The sequence below is a fragment of the Callithrix jacchus genome, chromosome 10 (genome assembly GCF_049354715.1).
Source record: "Callithrix jacchus isolate 240 chromosome 10, calJac240_pri, whole genome shotgun sequence".
Taxonomy (NCBI): Eukaryota; Metazoa; Chordata; class Mammalia; order Primates; family Cebidae; genus Callithrix; species Callithrix jacchus.
Window position 1 is genome coordinate 78,784,246 of NC_133511.1, and position 15,216 is coordinate 78,799,461.

The following is a 15,216-nucleotide window of genomic DNA, read 5'->3' on the forward strand; positions in this document are numbered from 1 at the left end:
AGTAAGGGAGTAATGCAAGGAGACAGTGAACCAAGAGCAGAGAACCTGGAAGAATAGAGAGAAAGCACCAGTAGATTGCAGCTGAGATTCAAGTGCCCAGTATGATGGAGAAGAGAAATAAAAGGAATTTGTGGCCAGAGCATAATAATTTTGGAAATTAAATACATACATTAAGAGTTGTGGGGATTTTTTTTTTCTTCCCCCACTGGGTTGGAGCATCATTAAAATGTCTAGGACAGAAGCTAGAGTACTAACTGCAGGCCTAGAAGAGAACTTAGCTTTGGAGGAGTTGTTTCTCAGTGATGGGAGTGCCATGTGTTTTGCCCCTGCTGAGACAACACCTGTTTGACCCACTGCTCTCAAGGGGGGTTAGGTGTTATAGGTGGCCCACAGCCTGTAGCTGGGCCTGAGTCTGCTTCTAAAGTAGAAGATGCATCCATGCAGTTGCAGTGTGAAAGATGGTTCTAGGACTGTGGAATATCCATTTAAGAATACCAAGGATGCTGAGTTAGAGGTCTCTCTTGGACCTTTCTCAGCTGCAGCAACAGCAATGTCACCAACAGCAGCTTTACCTGTTTTCTTCTATTCACCCTTTCCCTAGTTTAGCCTGTACTGGTATCTCCAGTGGAGTAGTGAGAAGCAGAAGCATGTCTGAGGATTAGCTCACAGCATTAGAAATTATTCTCTACTTCGAATTGTTTCACTCACCATTAATTCATCAAAAAGTCATTAAGTGTTTTTTTAAGCTCCAGGGATTTATTATCCCAGCATGTAGAAAGAATGCAGAAGCATTCTCCATGTGTTAAGCAGTCTTTTCTTTCCTACTTAGAGTTTCTTTGTAGAGTTCCATGCCTGAGTCGCTTTCTCTGAATGTTCAGTTGCCCCAAGAAGTTGTTCAGACCCTGCTCAGAGTCCTCCTTTCCGCACTAGCAGCAAAAAAGGCAATCTTTTCTTGCTGGTTTCAGAAGCTTGTGGCAGCCACAGCCAAGGTCAGGGAAACACCACACTGTGGACCGTCTCCATCTTCCCATGTAGTTGGGCCAGGCCATCTCTGATTCACTTCTTGAGTGTGTGTGGGTGAGGGTATGTCTCAGGGCAAAACTAAGAGGAAGAAAGGAAGTCTTCACTGTGCCCTCCCCTCAGCAGGAATACATCTTAGGCAATAGATGTATTCATATCAGGCTCTGGATGTGTACTGAAGAGAAACCTGACTTGTTGATGTTGCATCATCCCAGTAGGGCAGAAAAAGACCTGAGCCTCTCTGATTATGTCCAGCCGCTGGTGACTAATTTATGAGATACATGTGCTCCCCCAGGGCCATTTTCTTCATTCTCACCCTGGTGGCCTTTGTGATTTGATTTCTGAACAGGCCATTCTTTCCAATCTTCTGTTCTTTCCAATAAGCAGAGAGCTTAAATCTCAAATTGTTGATTTAATTCTTTTGAGTTCAAGAACTTCACCAGGGCATTGCTGAAGTCCGTACTGCTGAATCATGTTTGTATCATCACTGATTCCATCCAGGAATGGGCCTGTCCACAGGAAAGATAGGCATGTTTCACTTCACTCTGTGAAGTGTGGGGCCGTGTGAGGCCTCCTGAGCCACTCTGCTCCTTCAAGACTTGGCTGTTAGCAGTGCAGGAGTCAAGGAAAGCCTGAGCAACAACCTCCTCTGTCTGTGTCTGCTCCAAGACACTTGGCCGTGTCATGGGATTTGGGAAATGATACAGTCTTTCCTGGAGTTTCCTGTTCTCAATTTCTGAGGCTTCAATTAGAACCACTCACCAACAGTGTGGTGATGGAGAACTTAATGTTGGTAGCCAGAGCACTGAATATGTAGATAAACAAAGATAATTCTGTGTGAACTGAGCCAGGTCTGGATTTTGTTTTTAAGGGCAAGAGAAACAGCCTCATCATTCTATATTTTTATCTCTCCGTAGAGAAATCCCATTGTCAGTCGGCCTCCAACTTAGATAATGCCATAGAATGATATTGATCCCGAGGATTATCTAGTGAGGACCAGAGCTCCTGAGCATTTCAGGTCCCATGCAGGATCCAGCCTGGAAAGCCAGTCAGTCACCTGGGCCCTGTAGACTGCAAGCTCACCCAGGGGCAAGGCTGCAAGCATGGTACTGAGTAACTTGAAGCAGTACCGAATGGCGGGAGTGTTTTTTGTCCTCAATTTATGAATTTGGAAGCAGAGGCTCAGAATAGCTAACTGACTTCTTTAGAGTTACAAGTCTGCAGTTGATCCAGGGATATCTGGTGCCAAAAGCCAAGCTCTTTGTAGGATGCCTTGCTGCCTTCCCAAAGAGTCCAGGATGAGGTTCGTTTTCCTGACTTGGGATGCCTTGCATTTGCCTCCCTCCACTGAGCCCTCTTCATTGTGTCTGTGTATTTGAAGGAAACAGAAGATAAACAATGGGAGCTAGAACTCACTCTGGAGCTTAACTTGAGCCTGGAGGCAGTTTGGGTTCCTCTGGTCCCTTGCTGTCACCTCCCAGAGAAAAGGGGACTAAGGTCAGAATGGTGCATTCTCCTGGATACCAGGATCCAGCAGGAAGCTGTCTTAAATCCCAGGCTTCCTGGGAGAGAGTCCTGAGGCATACCTATGAGTCTGCTCAGCCATCATCCTCATCTACAATCCTTTATGATGTGAACCCCTACATCAGAGTTAAAGGAAATGCTGTTGACAATTATAAAATGCTAAATACAGCTCAGTACCTTTAAAAATGAACAGTGGTAAAAGCCTTGAAAATTTTTCCTTGGATGTGAATGGAGTCTTTGGCATTTGGAAATACAGTAAGATGAATTAATTGCCACTCATTAGGTAGCAAGTCAGGAGAGGCATGAGTATGCCTTGTCTCCTCTGCATTAGCTGTTACCTGACCGAAATAGCCTCCTTCTGTATTTACTCCTGGTTTTTCTAATGATAAGCAAATTAGAGATCATAGCTAGAGAAAAAAAACAAGTGCCTCCAACCTTTCTCCAAGACCATCTTATAGTTCTGTGATATTTATCTGCTCAAGGGGTATGGCTAATAATTGCAGAGGTCATGTGAATCCACATAGTAGTGCAAGATTAGAAACAACATCTGCAAAATTACTTCTTAGGAAAAGTATTTTGTGTTTTGTCCTTTTCCAAAAAAGTGATTTTGCAAGCAGATTGCTGTCTTTCCTGCCTTGCAGTATGTTATATTGCTGGTTAAAGCATATTTGGAGAAAAACCATTTACTATCAAGAGGTTTTGAATCCATGGTTGTTTTTTGACTTTATCATTTTTTCTAATGTATTTGATGGACTTCTGTATGAATAAATCAGATTGGAATCCTATCTTTAAATTCTGAAATGATGGCCCATGAGTAAACTGTTTGAATGTACTGATTATGCTGTACATTAAAATTCTATATATGGCAACTATCATATATTGTATATGCAAGCATGTAACCTTTTTATATTATCTTTAAAATTTGTTCATGGTAATGCCTATAGAGTATGAGGTAATTGATTTTGTAGAATAATCAAAAGCTGGGAAGCAGATGGAGGACTGGGGAATAAGCCTCCTCTAATATCCACACTGATCCATGAGATGTCCTCGAGTTTTAAAAGCACACCACTCCAGCCATGTGCGTTTGTGATACTGTTGCCTTCCTGTCATGTATATTACATGTAGACATTTTCCAAACATTGTGTCCATTTCAATCATAAAAAGGAGGCAGTCAGTAGAACAGAGAGCTATAGCAGCGGTAGCCTTGTTCTGCTTCATGAAATATGAAAGCCTGTTTTTACTTAGGAATAATAACAATTTGTAAGGCTTCAGGTCGAGGAGTTTATGCATGACACAGACTGCTGGACCATGTAGCAGAGGCAGCAAGACCATTGAGTGTGGTGTGCTGGAAATTGGATAATGACAAAAGTAGGGTAGATGATGTGGCAAGCATCCCGAGTCGCAGGTCAGTTGGACCATTTGTTCTTAGAACCCATCCTCTTCCACATGAAAATTCCGTAGACCCATGGTTCCTGCTGCATGAGTGTTCTCTTCATTGCAGGTCATGGGCTTGGGTTGGGGTTCAGTTGGAAAGGAGCGATTTCTCTTTTCTTTCCCTACTCCCCAAACATTTGACTTTTATGACCTCATTCTTTGTAATCTTAGGAATAGAAGGATGGAAAGTCAGTAATAAGGAGTCAGTGTGAACTTGTCCAAGCTTTTTTCTAGGATGCATTTTTCTTATTCTTGCTCATGTGCACACATACACACTCAGAATATGTCTTGTAGCCTAAGACTTCATAGAGCATAATTCAGTATTAATGGTTTTTCAAGATAAAACAATGTGGTCATCCTTTGTAAATTTCATCCATATCTCAGAAATGGTGGTGTGAAAACATCTTAAAATTAGTGTGGTATACAAGTGTAGCATATGTTTTTCAATTTACTTATCTTGATTTGTTTGGATAGATGAGCCTCCTCCCCTTTAGAGTGGAGATGAGTAATGAGGACAGAGTCGAATGCTTTTAAGTCCAGGATATTAGACCAGAGTGACAGAAACAGTTCACTTGGGTCTGACACTTAGAGCTATTTTTTCAAAGCCAGGCTGGTATCACTGGGCTAAAAATGACAATTTAGATAGAGATCCTTCCATTGAAATCTCTTAGCTTGGCGTCTTTCCGAATTCCCATTTCAGGATAAGTGGGTCTTCAGTCAGGCCCTTGGTTCTGATTTCAAGATATCCCTGGTGGTGCGTATTATTTCCAGGGTTGCTTTAGATTTTTAAACAAAACATTTTAATCCTTTTAATTTTCAATATATTTTAGATAAAGGGGGAGATGTCATAAAAATTAAATGAGTAGTCCGATTAGCTCGACCACAAAAGGCAGGGAATCACTGGTATAGATGTTTTAGTCCATTAGCAGAAAATTGCCTATTCTCAAATAGGTAGGTCAAGTGCAGAAAGAACCTCTCTACTTGAGATAAAATTTCCTTTCCACACTTTGCCTTCTGTCTACTAGGTCAGGCAGCCAAGAGCTGCCCAAATTTTAGCATCCTGACTTCTTGCTAGTGATTTCCTTGACTATATGCATAAAAAAGTATTTGGTTATAATGGAATTTACCCTCATAGCTACAGAGACCTTTAAAACCAGAAATACATTAGATGATAATGTGCAACTTTTTATTTTGTAAGTAAAGAAAATTAGAAGTTATTAAATGACTTGCTCCACATAATGCAGCTCGTTAATGTTGGGCAGCAGCAGGTTTGGAGCCCGGTCTCCTGACACCCCAGTGGGTTCACCTTTTACAGTCTTGGAGCAAGTTGCTGCGATAAAAACAATTGGTTTTCTCTCCTGCGCTTGAACTCCTGTTTTCACTTGGGTACCTGGTGAAATGCTGGGTAATGAGACAGTCAAAAATCTTACTTGGTGTAACAGAAGAAAAAGATCACGTTCTGAAGCTGTGTGACATAAACAACAAAGATAGGTAACTTTTTTTCTTTTCCACACTGGCTAATTTCCCTGATTCAAAAAAGAGTATCAAACTTGTATGAAGATTTCAAATGATTTCTAATAAACCTCAGGTTTATTGCAAGCAACTCAATAAAGCGGGATGTAGAGATGCAGGGAACTCATTTCCATTTGGACCTGGACTTAAAATTCATGAGTTGCCCCACCCAAGTGTGCACAAACGGAGTCTGTGTTTGGGCAAGCAGAACCGTCTCTGCCAGCAGCATTTCAACGTGGAACTCTTCAGGTCCCTGAGAGGCTCCACGATGTTCTGGCATGGAGCCAAACCCACAGGTTCTTTTGTAGTTACTGCTCAGATGTGTCAGGCAGGCAGGTAAGATGTCTATACTGCCATTTTATAACCCCCTTGACTGGGCCCCAGAGAAGTTATAAGGCTTATTCTGTGCTGAGGAAGGCACCTGTGGTCATACCTGTGCCATTATCTCAGTTTCACAAATCTGTCTTGAGAGCGTTTGTAACCCCTCATTAGGGGTTAAGTGGCTTCGGGGCTGAAGTCCAGAGTGACTGGACAAAGAGAAACCCATGGACTTGTATTGATGTCAGGGTGTTCTTGACGGGGAATGGAGTAGGTGTGACTGGGGCCGTGGTTTCTATTCATGGGCTACCCTCTGAGGGGATGGACCAGAGGGGAGCAGTGAAACCACGGAATAGCCAACAGTATTGCCTGGCCCTGAGATCTGCATGTATGGGCTCAGTTTGTCAGTTTATCATAAAATCCCATCCGCTTCAAGATTTGTCTTTTTTCAGGCATCCTCAGTATCTGAAATGTTTCAAATCTTTTAAAAAAATTAGCTTAGGAAGCTAGCTTTAGGTTAGAGCATTTGACACATTAGCAGATGGAGCCTCAACCCCAAGAATGCCATCTGAGGAGAAGGAGATAGCAGCAAAAAAGATCACTCTGAGTCACCCTGGCCTTTCTGTTGAGGCCCAGGATTTCTGCCAATTCCGGGGTCCTTAGAGTGTCACTTGGCCACGGCAGGTGTCATTACAGATGTTCATAATGACCCTGAGCATTCATGAAAAGCTGTTGTTTGAGGCTCCTTAGTTTTTCAGTCAGCCAGAGTCCTGTATAAGACACAAAAATTAATGTGGCTGGGTGTGGTGGCTCACGCCTGTAATCCCAGCACTTTGGGAAGCCGAGGCAGGTGGATCACCTGAGGTCAAGAGTTCAAGACCAGCCTGACCAACATAGAGAAACCCTGTCTCTACTAAAAATACAAAATTAGCTGGGCATGGTGGCACATGCCTGTAATCTCAGCTACTCGGGAGGCTGAGGCAGGAAAATTGCTTGAGCCGGGAAGCAGAGGTTGCAATGAGCCCAGATTACACCACTGTGCTCCAGCCTGGGCAACAAGAACAAAACTCCATCTCAAAAAAAAAAAAAAAAAAAAAGCAAGTGTTAGGCTTATTTTTCCTTTCTCTCTTCCCCTCCCTTATCCTATTCCCTTTCCTTTTTCTCTCCTTCCCTTGCTTCCTTTCTTTTTTCTTTTCTTTCTGATGGAGTTTTGCACTGTTGCCCAAGTTTGAGTGCAGTAGCTTGATGAACACAGCTCATTGCAGCCTTGATCTTCCAAGTTCAAACAGTTCTCCCACCTCAGCCTCTTGAATAGCCAGAAGTACAGAAGTACACCACCACTCCCAGCTAATTTTATTTTTTGTAGAGATAGGGTCTCTGTAGCCCAGTCTGGTCTTAAATTCCTAGGTTCAAGTGATCCCCCTACCTCAGTCTCCCAAAGTGCTGGCATTACAGGTGTGAGCCACCATGCCTTCCCCTTCCCTTTCCCCTTCCCCTTCCTTCCCCTTCCCCTTCCCCTTCCCCTTCCCCTTCCCCTTCCCCTTCCCCTTCCCCTTCTCCTTCCCCTGTGCTTTTTCAAAGGTTAATGTAAGCTTTTTGGAAATTCACTTGGTGTGCCTGGCAGTTATAGGGCAAAGTTGTGTCTACACCTTGGGAACACCTAACAGAGCTTTCTTAGAAGCCTCTAGTAGTTGTTTGTTGGCTTTGATTTTTTTTAAAACCCTTTTGGCCTTGCCTTTGACACCTTGATGTATTTTTCATCACGTTAGGTTGTATCAGTAAGCATTGAAGCACCCTTTCTGCTGGTACTTGGTGTCTTAGCCTGAAGCTCCCTTTGACATTCCCTGGAGGTGGAAAGCACTCTTTTTATTTTGGTGTCACCATTTTGTTTCTGCTTTGATGGTATCTGGGCATGGTGGAGTATAGACCCTCTACTGGCACACAGGAGTGTTCACATGCCTACAAAGCTTAAAGCCCTGCCCCTGCCTCACAACAGGAGGGTGACCATTTCTCCATCTGTCCCGGGGAAGCCACAGAACCAGTGTAAAGGAGTTGGAGTAATTTTTGATTATTGCTGTTATTGGATGCACTTCCTGATCATTGCCTTTCGAGATAGCCATCTGAATCACCGATTCTTCTAAAATGTGAGAAAGGCCCCCAACCCTATGCTTTTTATTGTTCCCAAGTATTATATGTTTGTGTACATATATATATATATTTTTTAAACCAAAGAATAAAAAAAAATTCCTTTGTATGCAATTCTTTTAACAAATTGTTTATTATTGTATTCAGGTAACAAGCATGGTAAGTATTTTCACCAAACTGAGTATTCTGTATTTTAGCTGTGCTTGGCAGAATTTTTGGCTAGCTTTGTGTTATTAGCCTTGGCTTTCCTAGAAAAGACCTGTTTAGGAAAAGGAGAAATCACGTACCTGTAGCATCCCCTAGGCTTCCGGCTTTAGTACGAACCCACGTAGCATTAGCCTCATGGCGGGGGTATCTGAGAAAGCATGCGCCCCGCCAGCATGCTGCTTGGCCCTGTTACCCCCACCCCCCACTACTTCTGAGCCTCTCTAGCCAGGTGTTTGCCAGGGCTTTCAGGCCTTGCATGATCGCAGCAGCTCCTGGGACCATGGCCCCGTGACAGCCAGCACACACAGATAGGGCTCCTCGAGCTCTGTGGATGATCCTACTCCAGTCCGCAGCTGCATCTCTTTGTCACCCCTCCTCCCATCAGTTTGCATAAAATCAGGGCCTATATTTTTTCTTCTTCCTTTAATGTTTAAAGTAATTGGAAAAATCTTCTGGAAGCTGAAAAACTAAAAAAAATACATTGTCCACTCTTCTGAGAGGCTTCACATTCTGTTGGAAAATGGATTTAATCCCTTCAAAGAAAAGAAAAAGCCTTGCCCCATTGGGTTTTCCCAGTAAATGTTCAGAGGTATGGTAGGTTGAGTGTGGTTTAGCCTTCTGGCTGTGTTATTTATCCATGCATGTTTGCTTTTTTGGCCTATTTTGTGGCTCTGTATTTTAGTCCATGTGCTTGTGGCTGTGCCTGTGTAACCTACCTGGTAGCCATACATTATGTATTAAGTCGGTGTGTCACTGTCACCTTCAAGGATCAGACTGCAAAGGATAAGGCCCTGCAGCACATGGCGGCCATGTCCTCAGCCCAAATCGTTTCGGCCACTGCCATTCACAACAAGCTGGGGCTGCCTGGGATTCCACGCCCGACCTTCCCAGGGGCGCCGGGGGTAAGTCATGAGCTCAGTCCAGTAGTGATAGCTGCTGGGGTTGGGGTTGGCATGGGCCAGTGCTAAGCCTCCCATCTCCACCTCTTGTCATGTGGGTCAGGTGTGTGAGAGGGCAAAGACTACCCTGTGAACTGCTAACTGGTTCTAAAGTGGTGAAAGCAAGGAGGGAAGGGAGGTAGAGAGTTAGAGAGAAAGAGAGGAAGAAGGAGGAAGGGAGAAAGAGAAGAAAAGAAAAAAAGAGGGAGAAAAAAGAGGAAGGAATGCTGAGTGTCTGAAGACATGGGATTTAAACGTGCCTTTCTGAGTTGGGCTGGCCTCTTCTCCCTTGACCTTTTTCCTGGCCTTGGTCTCAGTCCCTCTGTCTTCAGAGGCAACCAGCCCCTAAGGGGACAAGGTATTCTATTAACATTTACATTTTGACACCTCCCAAAGGCTGACAAGCATTATGTTATAATCTCATTTAATCCTCCAGGTCATCTTAAATGCTCCCTGTCACTGCCATTTTACACATGAAAAAGCTGAGATTATTCAATAGCAAAACAAGCATTTGGAATGCTGAGATTATAGTGAACTGGATAGTGATGTCAAGAATCGGCCAGAGGCTGCTCTTTCCCTCCTCTGTGTCATGCTGCCTCTCCAGCTGGCACCCCAAATGCACCGGGAAGCTCACCACAGAGAAGCTGCCTTCATTGCCTCTTGGAGCTCCTGGACTTGTTCAAGCTTTGTCCTCTGCCTTGCTGGGCCTTCAGTGCTATTGAGGCAGAATATGACGCAGGGAACATTTCAAAATGGAGGGAGGTGCATGGATAACTCAGTCAGTTAAAATATTTGCGAGCCCCCTGCAGCACACCCAGATCTTTGCTTGCTGAGGAGCTGCTGCCTGCCCCTGCCCTTGGGGGGATTTTCAGGAAGGAGGAGCTAAGGGGAGCTCTGGATTGCCAGTCCAAGGATATAGGTTCTGGTCTTGTGCAAGTGGTGACTACATTTGCACTTGGGGAAGGCGATTCTGTTGGGTGATCGAATCTGCTGTCTTTTAGTAGGGGTTGTGATGCATAGGCATCCTGAACTATGCTTTGAGGTAAACCCCTAATTCTGAGGCCTTTGCATTTTGCTTTCCAGTTCTGGCCAGGAATGATACAAACAGGGCAGCCAGGATCCTCACAAGAGTAAGTCTGAGGAGGGGTGGGCACTGACAAATAGGGGCTGGTCCCAGCCCATGGGGAAGAGCTCTTCCCAGACTGTACTGTCTCAGCACCTGGAGGAGAAAGGAGCATTACTCCGAGGTCCCAGAAGGCATCCCCCTCTTATTGTCTACTGAGGCCTCTAGCAGGATAGAGACTGGCTTTTCAGATCTGGGAGAGGTAGAATCACTCACTCCCACCTTAAGTATCACCAGTCATCCTGCTGGAAGCAAGAAGTGGACTTTTCTTCCTTCATGGTATAGAAGGCTGAGCTGTGGTCTTCCCTGCCTGAGAAAGGGCAGCACAGGTGATCCTGAAGCCCATTTCATTCTGGCTTGTTCTGTAGTAGGTGGCTAGTAGAAAAATCCTACTAGATCCCTTGGGGGCAAGAGAAAAAAGCTCCGGAAACTGGAAAATAAGGGCAATTTCAGGATCAAAGAAAGGAAATCCTGCCTATATGCTGTAAAAAAAACAAAACAAAAAACAAACAAAAAAAACCTTGCACTACTTGGCCTAGAGAAGGAGATCCTGAAGCGTGTCCCAAACTTTGCCTAGAAGTGGTGACTGCTTGACCTCAGAGGTTCAAAGGCATATGTCACAACGCATGGAATTCAGGCTCTTCCCAGTGCATCCCATTGAACTGGCATGAGGCTTGGTGGTTTGATCTCTAGCAGGCTGCTGGTCCCTCTCAGTTTATGGAACAATTGCCTCTGCCTGGGATGTGCTACCACCTGTAGGCAGGGACCAAAGTGGTGATGGACGTCCCACTGGGAGGTCATGGTGGGACCTGGGTAATAGCTGCTGCTGCAGATGTGATCTCTGACTCTCCCTGCCGTCTCTCTGTTTCCAGCGTCAAGCCTTTTGTGCAGCAGGCCTACCCCATCCAGCCAGCGGTCACAGCCCCCATTCCAGGTGAGTCTCCCTGAAACTCCCTCTTGGGAGCACAGCCCTACCCAGCTGACAGCTAGGTCTGGGACTTTGTTCCCAGGGTTAAGAGATGCTCAACTTTGCCACAGCTGCACATTGCCCCTGATTTGCTGGATCCTGGGTTGCCTGGAGCTCAGGAGGGCCACAGGGTAACCCCTGCCAGGTCCTGATTCCCTTCAGTCATCTCCCAAGAGCTTTTCAGATGGTTTGTTTAAGAAACAGGAAGCCTCATCACTTTCACTGAAGATGCTGGATTATTCCCAGAAGGAGAGTTGCTGCAGCACCTCCCTCAATATAAACTGGCCTAATTAGGCAGTCCAAGTCTTGAAGGCAGATAGGGTTTCATTCACCCTTTCTCGGATAAGTAGATTTCAGTCCTGCTACCTTTCTTTAAAGGAGAGAGTACTTGGAAGCTCAAAGTGGTAAACATGAATCTCTCCAGCCTGCTTGTCTTCTTGCCCACAAAGCTCACCCCCAATCCCCACATGTGCGTGTAGAATTACTCTGTTGCACTGCTCGAGGTATACAGTATAAAAGTCACTGCTCTCCCTTATGGATTCCCCAGACTGAAAATGCTTTCACATATTGCCCTCTGCCCCAGTGCCACGCCGCATTCAGAGAGCATATTCTATAGTGCTAGTGACCACACTTAAGGAGTGTTTGGCACATCTGAGTCTCACAGGAAGTCTTTGGAAGCATTCACTTCTCACTGTCTAGTCATTCTTGACTTGGTCCCCAGGTAGACCCTGTTGGTCCAGGATTAGATGTCCTCAGGCTGCAGCCTTTAACCTTAGCTGAAGTTGGCTTAATGAGGAACACATGCTTTGTGTTTATCTGACTGTTCAGCATCTCTGGGGTCCTCAGCCAGCATCTGTCATCACCTGAGTTCTCCCTGGCAGACCTGGTGGACAGGGAGCTGTTGGCCTTTCCTTCTGGGTCATCTGTAGAGCCCTGTTCCAATATTTTCCTGAGGCCCAAGGGGAGGTGAGTGACCAGCATCACAGGTGACGATTGGTCTTTCAGGTTTTGAGCCTGCATCAGCCCCAGCTCCCTCGGTCCCTGCCTGGCAAGGTCGCTCCATTGGCACAACCAAGCTTCGCCTGGTGGAATTTTCAGCTTTTCTTGAACAGCAACGAGACCCAGACTCGGTGAGTGTGCCCAGAGAGATGTGTCTTGAATCCCGGATTTCTTTCCCTTTACTGTTCACCACCTTCTCCATCTTTCATCCTTGTCCCCTGCCCCATGCCTGACAAATACCCTTTGTGAAAACAGGCCTGGGAAAGAATAGCTAGGTGCCTTTTGATTAAGTAGAAAGAGATTCCTATTAGCAGACATGTAGAAAATAGCAGAGGGGGAGGTGTGTTGCTGTCCTGGACTCCAAGGTGCCGTAGGGAATACTTGAATCAGAGAGAAGGACCTTTATAAATAAAGCTCTTATGTTTTGTAAAATTTAACAAGAAGTAACATTTATTGAGCCTCGCCATATGCCTGGTCCCATGCAAAGTTATTTAGATATATGATCACAGTCCATCATCATAAAACCCTAGGAGGCTAGGTACTGACTGACAGATGAGGAAACAGAGAGGGTAAGTAACGTCACACGGTTAATCTCTGATGTATTCAAGATTTAAGCTCAGGTCCTGAAAACTCTAAAACCTAAACATTTAGCTCTTATTCCATACTGGTTTTCTAACTCTCTTTCTCATGATAGCAAGTTCTCTTCTTAAGAAGAAGTGTCCGGGTGCAGTGGCTCATGCCTGAATCCCAGCACTTAGGGAGGCTGAGGCAGACAGATCACAAGGTCAAGAGATCGAGACCATCCTGGCCAACATGGTGAAACCCTGTCTCTACTAAAACTACAAAAATGAGCTGGGCATGGTGGCTGCATGCCATAGTCCCAGCTACTCAGGAGGCTGAGGGAGGAGAATCTCTTGAACCCAGGAGGAGGAGGTTGCAGTGAGCCAAGGTTGTGCCACAGCACTCCAGCCTGGCAACAGAGCAAGATTCTATCTTAAACAAAAAGAAGTAACAAAATGGTACTTTAACAGTTTGCCATAGAGTGCAGTGCATTATAATATCATTAATACCAGTAACATTGGCATCTGGACTCTATTTGTCACTTTCTCCTTTCCCATCTCCCCTACCCCATCTTGTACCCATCGTCCCATTGTTTCTCAGCCAGGCATTTCCCATGCATATGTGATCCTCCCTTCTTTCCTGCCCAACAAGCCCCGTACCCTTTCTTCACACCCACTCCTTGGCTGTGAGTATGAGCATTGCATCTGTGTGTGGGTGAGCCCAAGGCAGAAACTGAAGGAAACCTTAGTTTGTCTTAGATTCTCACCAACTCTTGCCACATTGTCTATTTCACCCCATCCTTCCCATCTCATAAGTCCCGTGCTCTCTGTGTGCTGCCTGCCTTGCTGTCATTTCTGTTATCAGGAGAAAGTGTCAGGAATGACTTCAGAGTCTGTGGTAGACAACTGAGATACTGAGCAATTGGAGGTGACCTCTCACAGGAGTGTTTGCACTTCAGCTTGAGGGAAGACCTCCCATGGGGCAGAGAGGCTTGACCAGCCATCACTGGTGGAGACAGGAACCCATGTGTGGCCCACTGATGTCTTGATCCACAATCCTGAACTTTGGGAGCTGGTGGAAAAATAGAGCTGCTTCCAAATTAGGGGGGAAAGATGAGGGAAGAGATGTGAATTGGGTGCATCAGAACAGGTAAAAGAAAATGGGGCTATTGAGACCAGGAAAGAGAAGAAAAGACCAACTGGATGACTCCTCCCAAGCAGCTGAGTGGTTCACAGGAAGAGTGGTGGTGAGGGTGAAATCCATAGAGGTGGGAGGCATCGGGACAAACTGAAAGGGGCCCTGCATGATTCTCTGCCACTGGTTCTTTGTGGGAAGCATACAGAGTTCTTTGGTTGAAGGTTGGGCTTTGGCCTGGATACTGCTTCTGCCTGTTGTAACTCATGTTTGTATGACACTTCGTTGTTTACAGAGTACTTTGTCATTTAGTATTTTATTCTGTCCTCATAGTGCCTCGTCAGATAGGTTCTGTTTTCCCCATTTTACAGATTAAGAAACGGAGGCCCAGACATACTGAATGACTTAGATACCTAGTCAGTAAACAGAGGGAACCAGGAGCCCAAATCTTGTATTTCAGTGGACTCTTTTCACTATTGTAGAAGACCATCTCCAGATTTTGAAGGTCTCTTGAACTGTCTTTTCAGTCTATCTCCTATGTGAGCAAATTTTTCTTTGCATATGACTGTTTTTTTAGGAAACAACTCCAAGGCACTGGGAGGCAGAAGTCCCCATGTGATTTTTGCTTCCATGGTTGAAAGACTGTGGAATATTTTATAAAGATTCTCTTTTTTAAAAGAAATAAAAATACTGTGGTATCTCCCCCATTGTTACTGTGCTCTCCAGTAATGGACCTCTTCAGGCCCAGAAGGCTGGATTGCCTTTTTCTTGTTGTTATTTGCTGGGCTAAACATTTTGAGTCATTCAGATCGTTCTGCAAACATTCATGTGCACCTGCACATGCAAGAAGCCGCACAGGAGAGGAGTGCATCGCTGCCCAGACGGACACAGCCTCAGCCCCTGGGGAGTATAATACCTAGTAGGTGATTATCCGAGAGATCATTGCAAAGTGCCGTGGCTTCTAGGAAGAAAGAATATTAGATGCCGTGAGTAACAGGAAACAGGGCAAGCTGCCTTGAGGAAGTAGCCCTTAAGCTGAGAGATGGAAGATTGGACAGGGAGAGAATAAGGGAGCAGAAGATTCCAGAAGCGATGAAGCTGAACTATGTGGCAGTGTATTAAACCCGTGGCTTTTTCGGAAAGTCAAGGCCCACTAAGTCCCTAGAGTAGAGGCCAGAGATGCACGTTTCAGATACGTTCAGATAATAATCTGAATGGGTAAAGTGGGTCTGGCCTGCTATTGTTAATAAAAAAGCTTTACTTACATAGACTCCAACACATGACTTAAAAGGCCCTGAAATGAAAGGAAGGCCTGGTGTAACACCCTTGGGCCC

The 15,216-nt window shown here is 45.1% G+C and overlaps 1 protein-coding gene across 15 annotated transcripts in view; it reads left to right on the forward strand.

The window, feature by feature from the left end:
- TEAD1 (TEA domain transcription factor 1) overlaps positions 1-15,216 on the forward strand; it is a 273,925-nt gene that overhangs the window by 196,655 nt on the left and 62,054 nt on the right. For 8 of the 15 annotated variants that reach the window (XM_078340545.1, XM_078340546.1, XM_078340548.1 and 5 more), the window contains 5 exons: positions 8,101-8,112; positions 8,928-9,062; positions 10,182-10,228; positions 11,094-11,155; positions 12,194-12,318. In XM_078340545.1, the coding sequence (XP_078196671.1) occupies positions 8,101-8,112; positions 8,928-9,062; positions 10,182-10,228; positions 11,094-11,155; positions 12,194-12,318 (381 nt within the window). The remainder of the gene's footprint in view (positions 1-8,100; positions 8,113-8,927; positions 9,063-10,181; positions 10,229-11,093; positions 11,156-12,193; positions 12,319-15,216) is intronic. The other 7 variants (XM_035265829.3, XM_035265833.3, XM_035265832.3 and 4 more) reach the window with 1 other exon arrangement.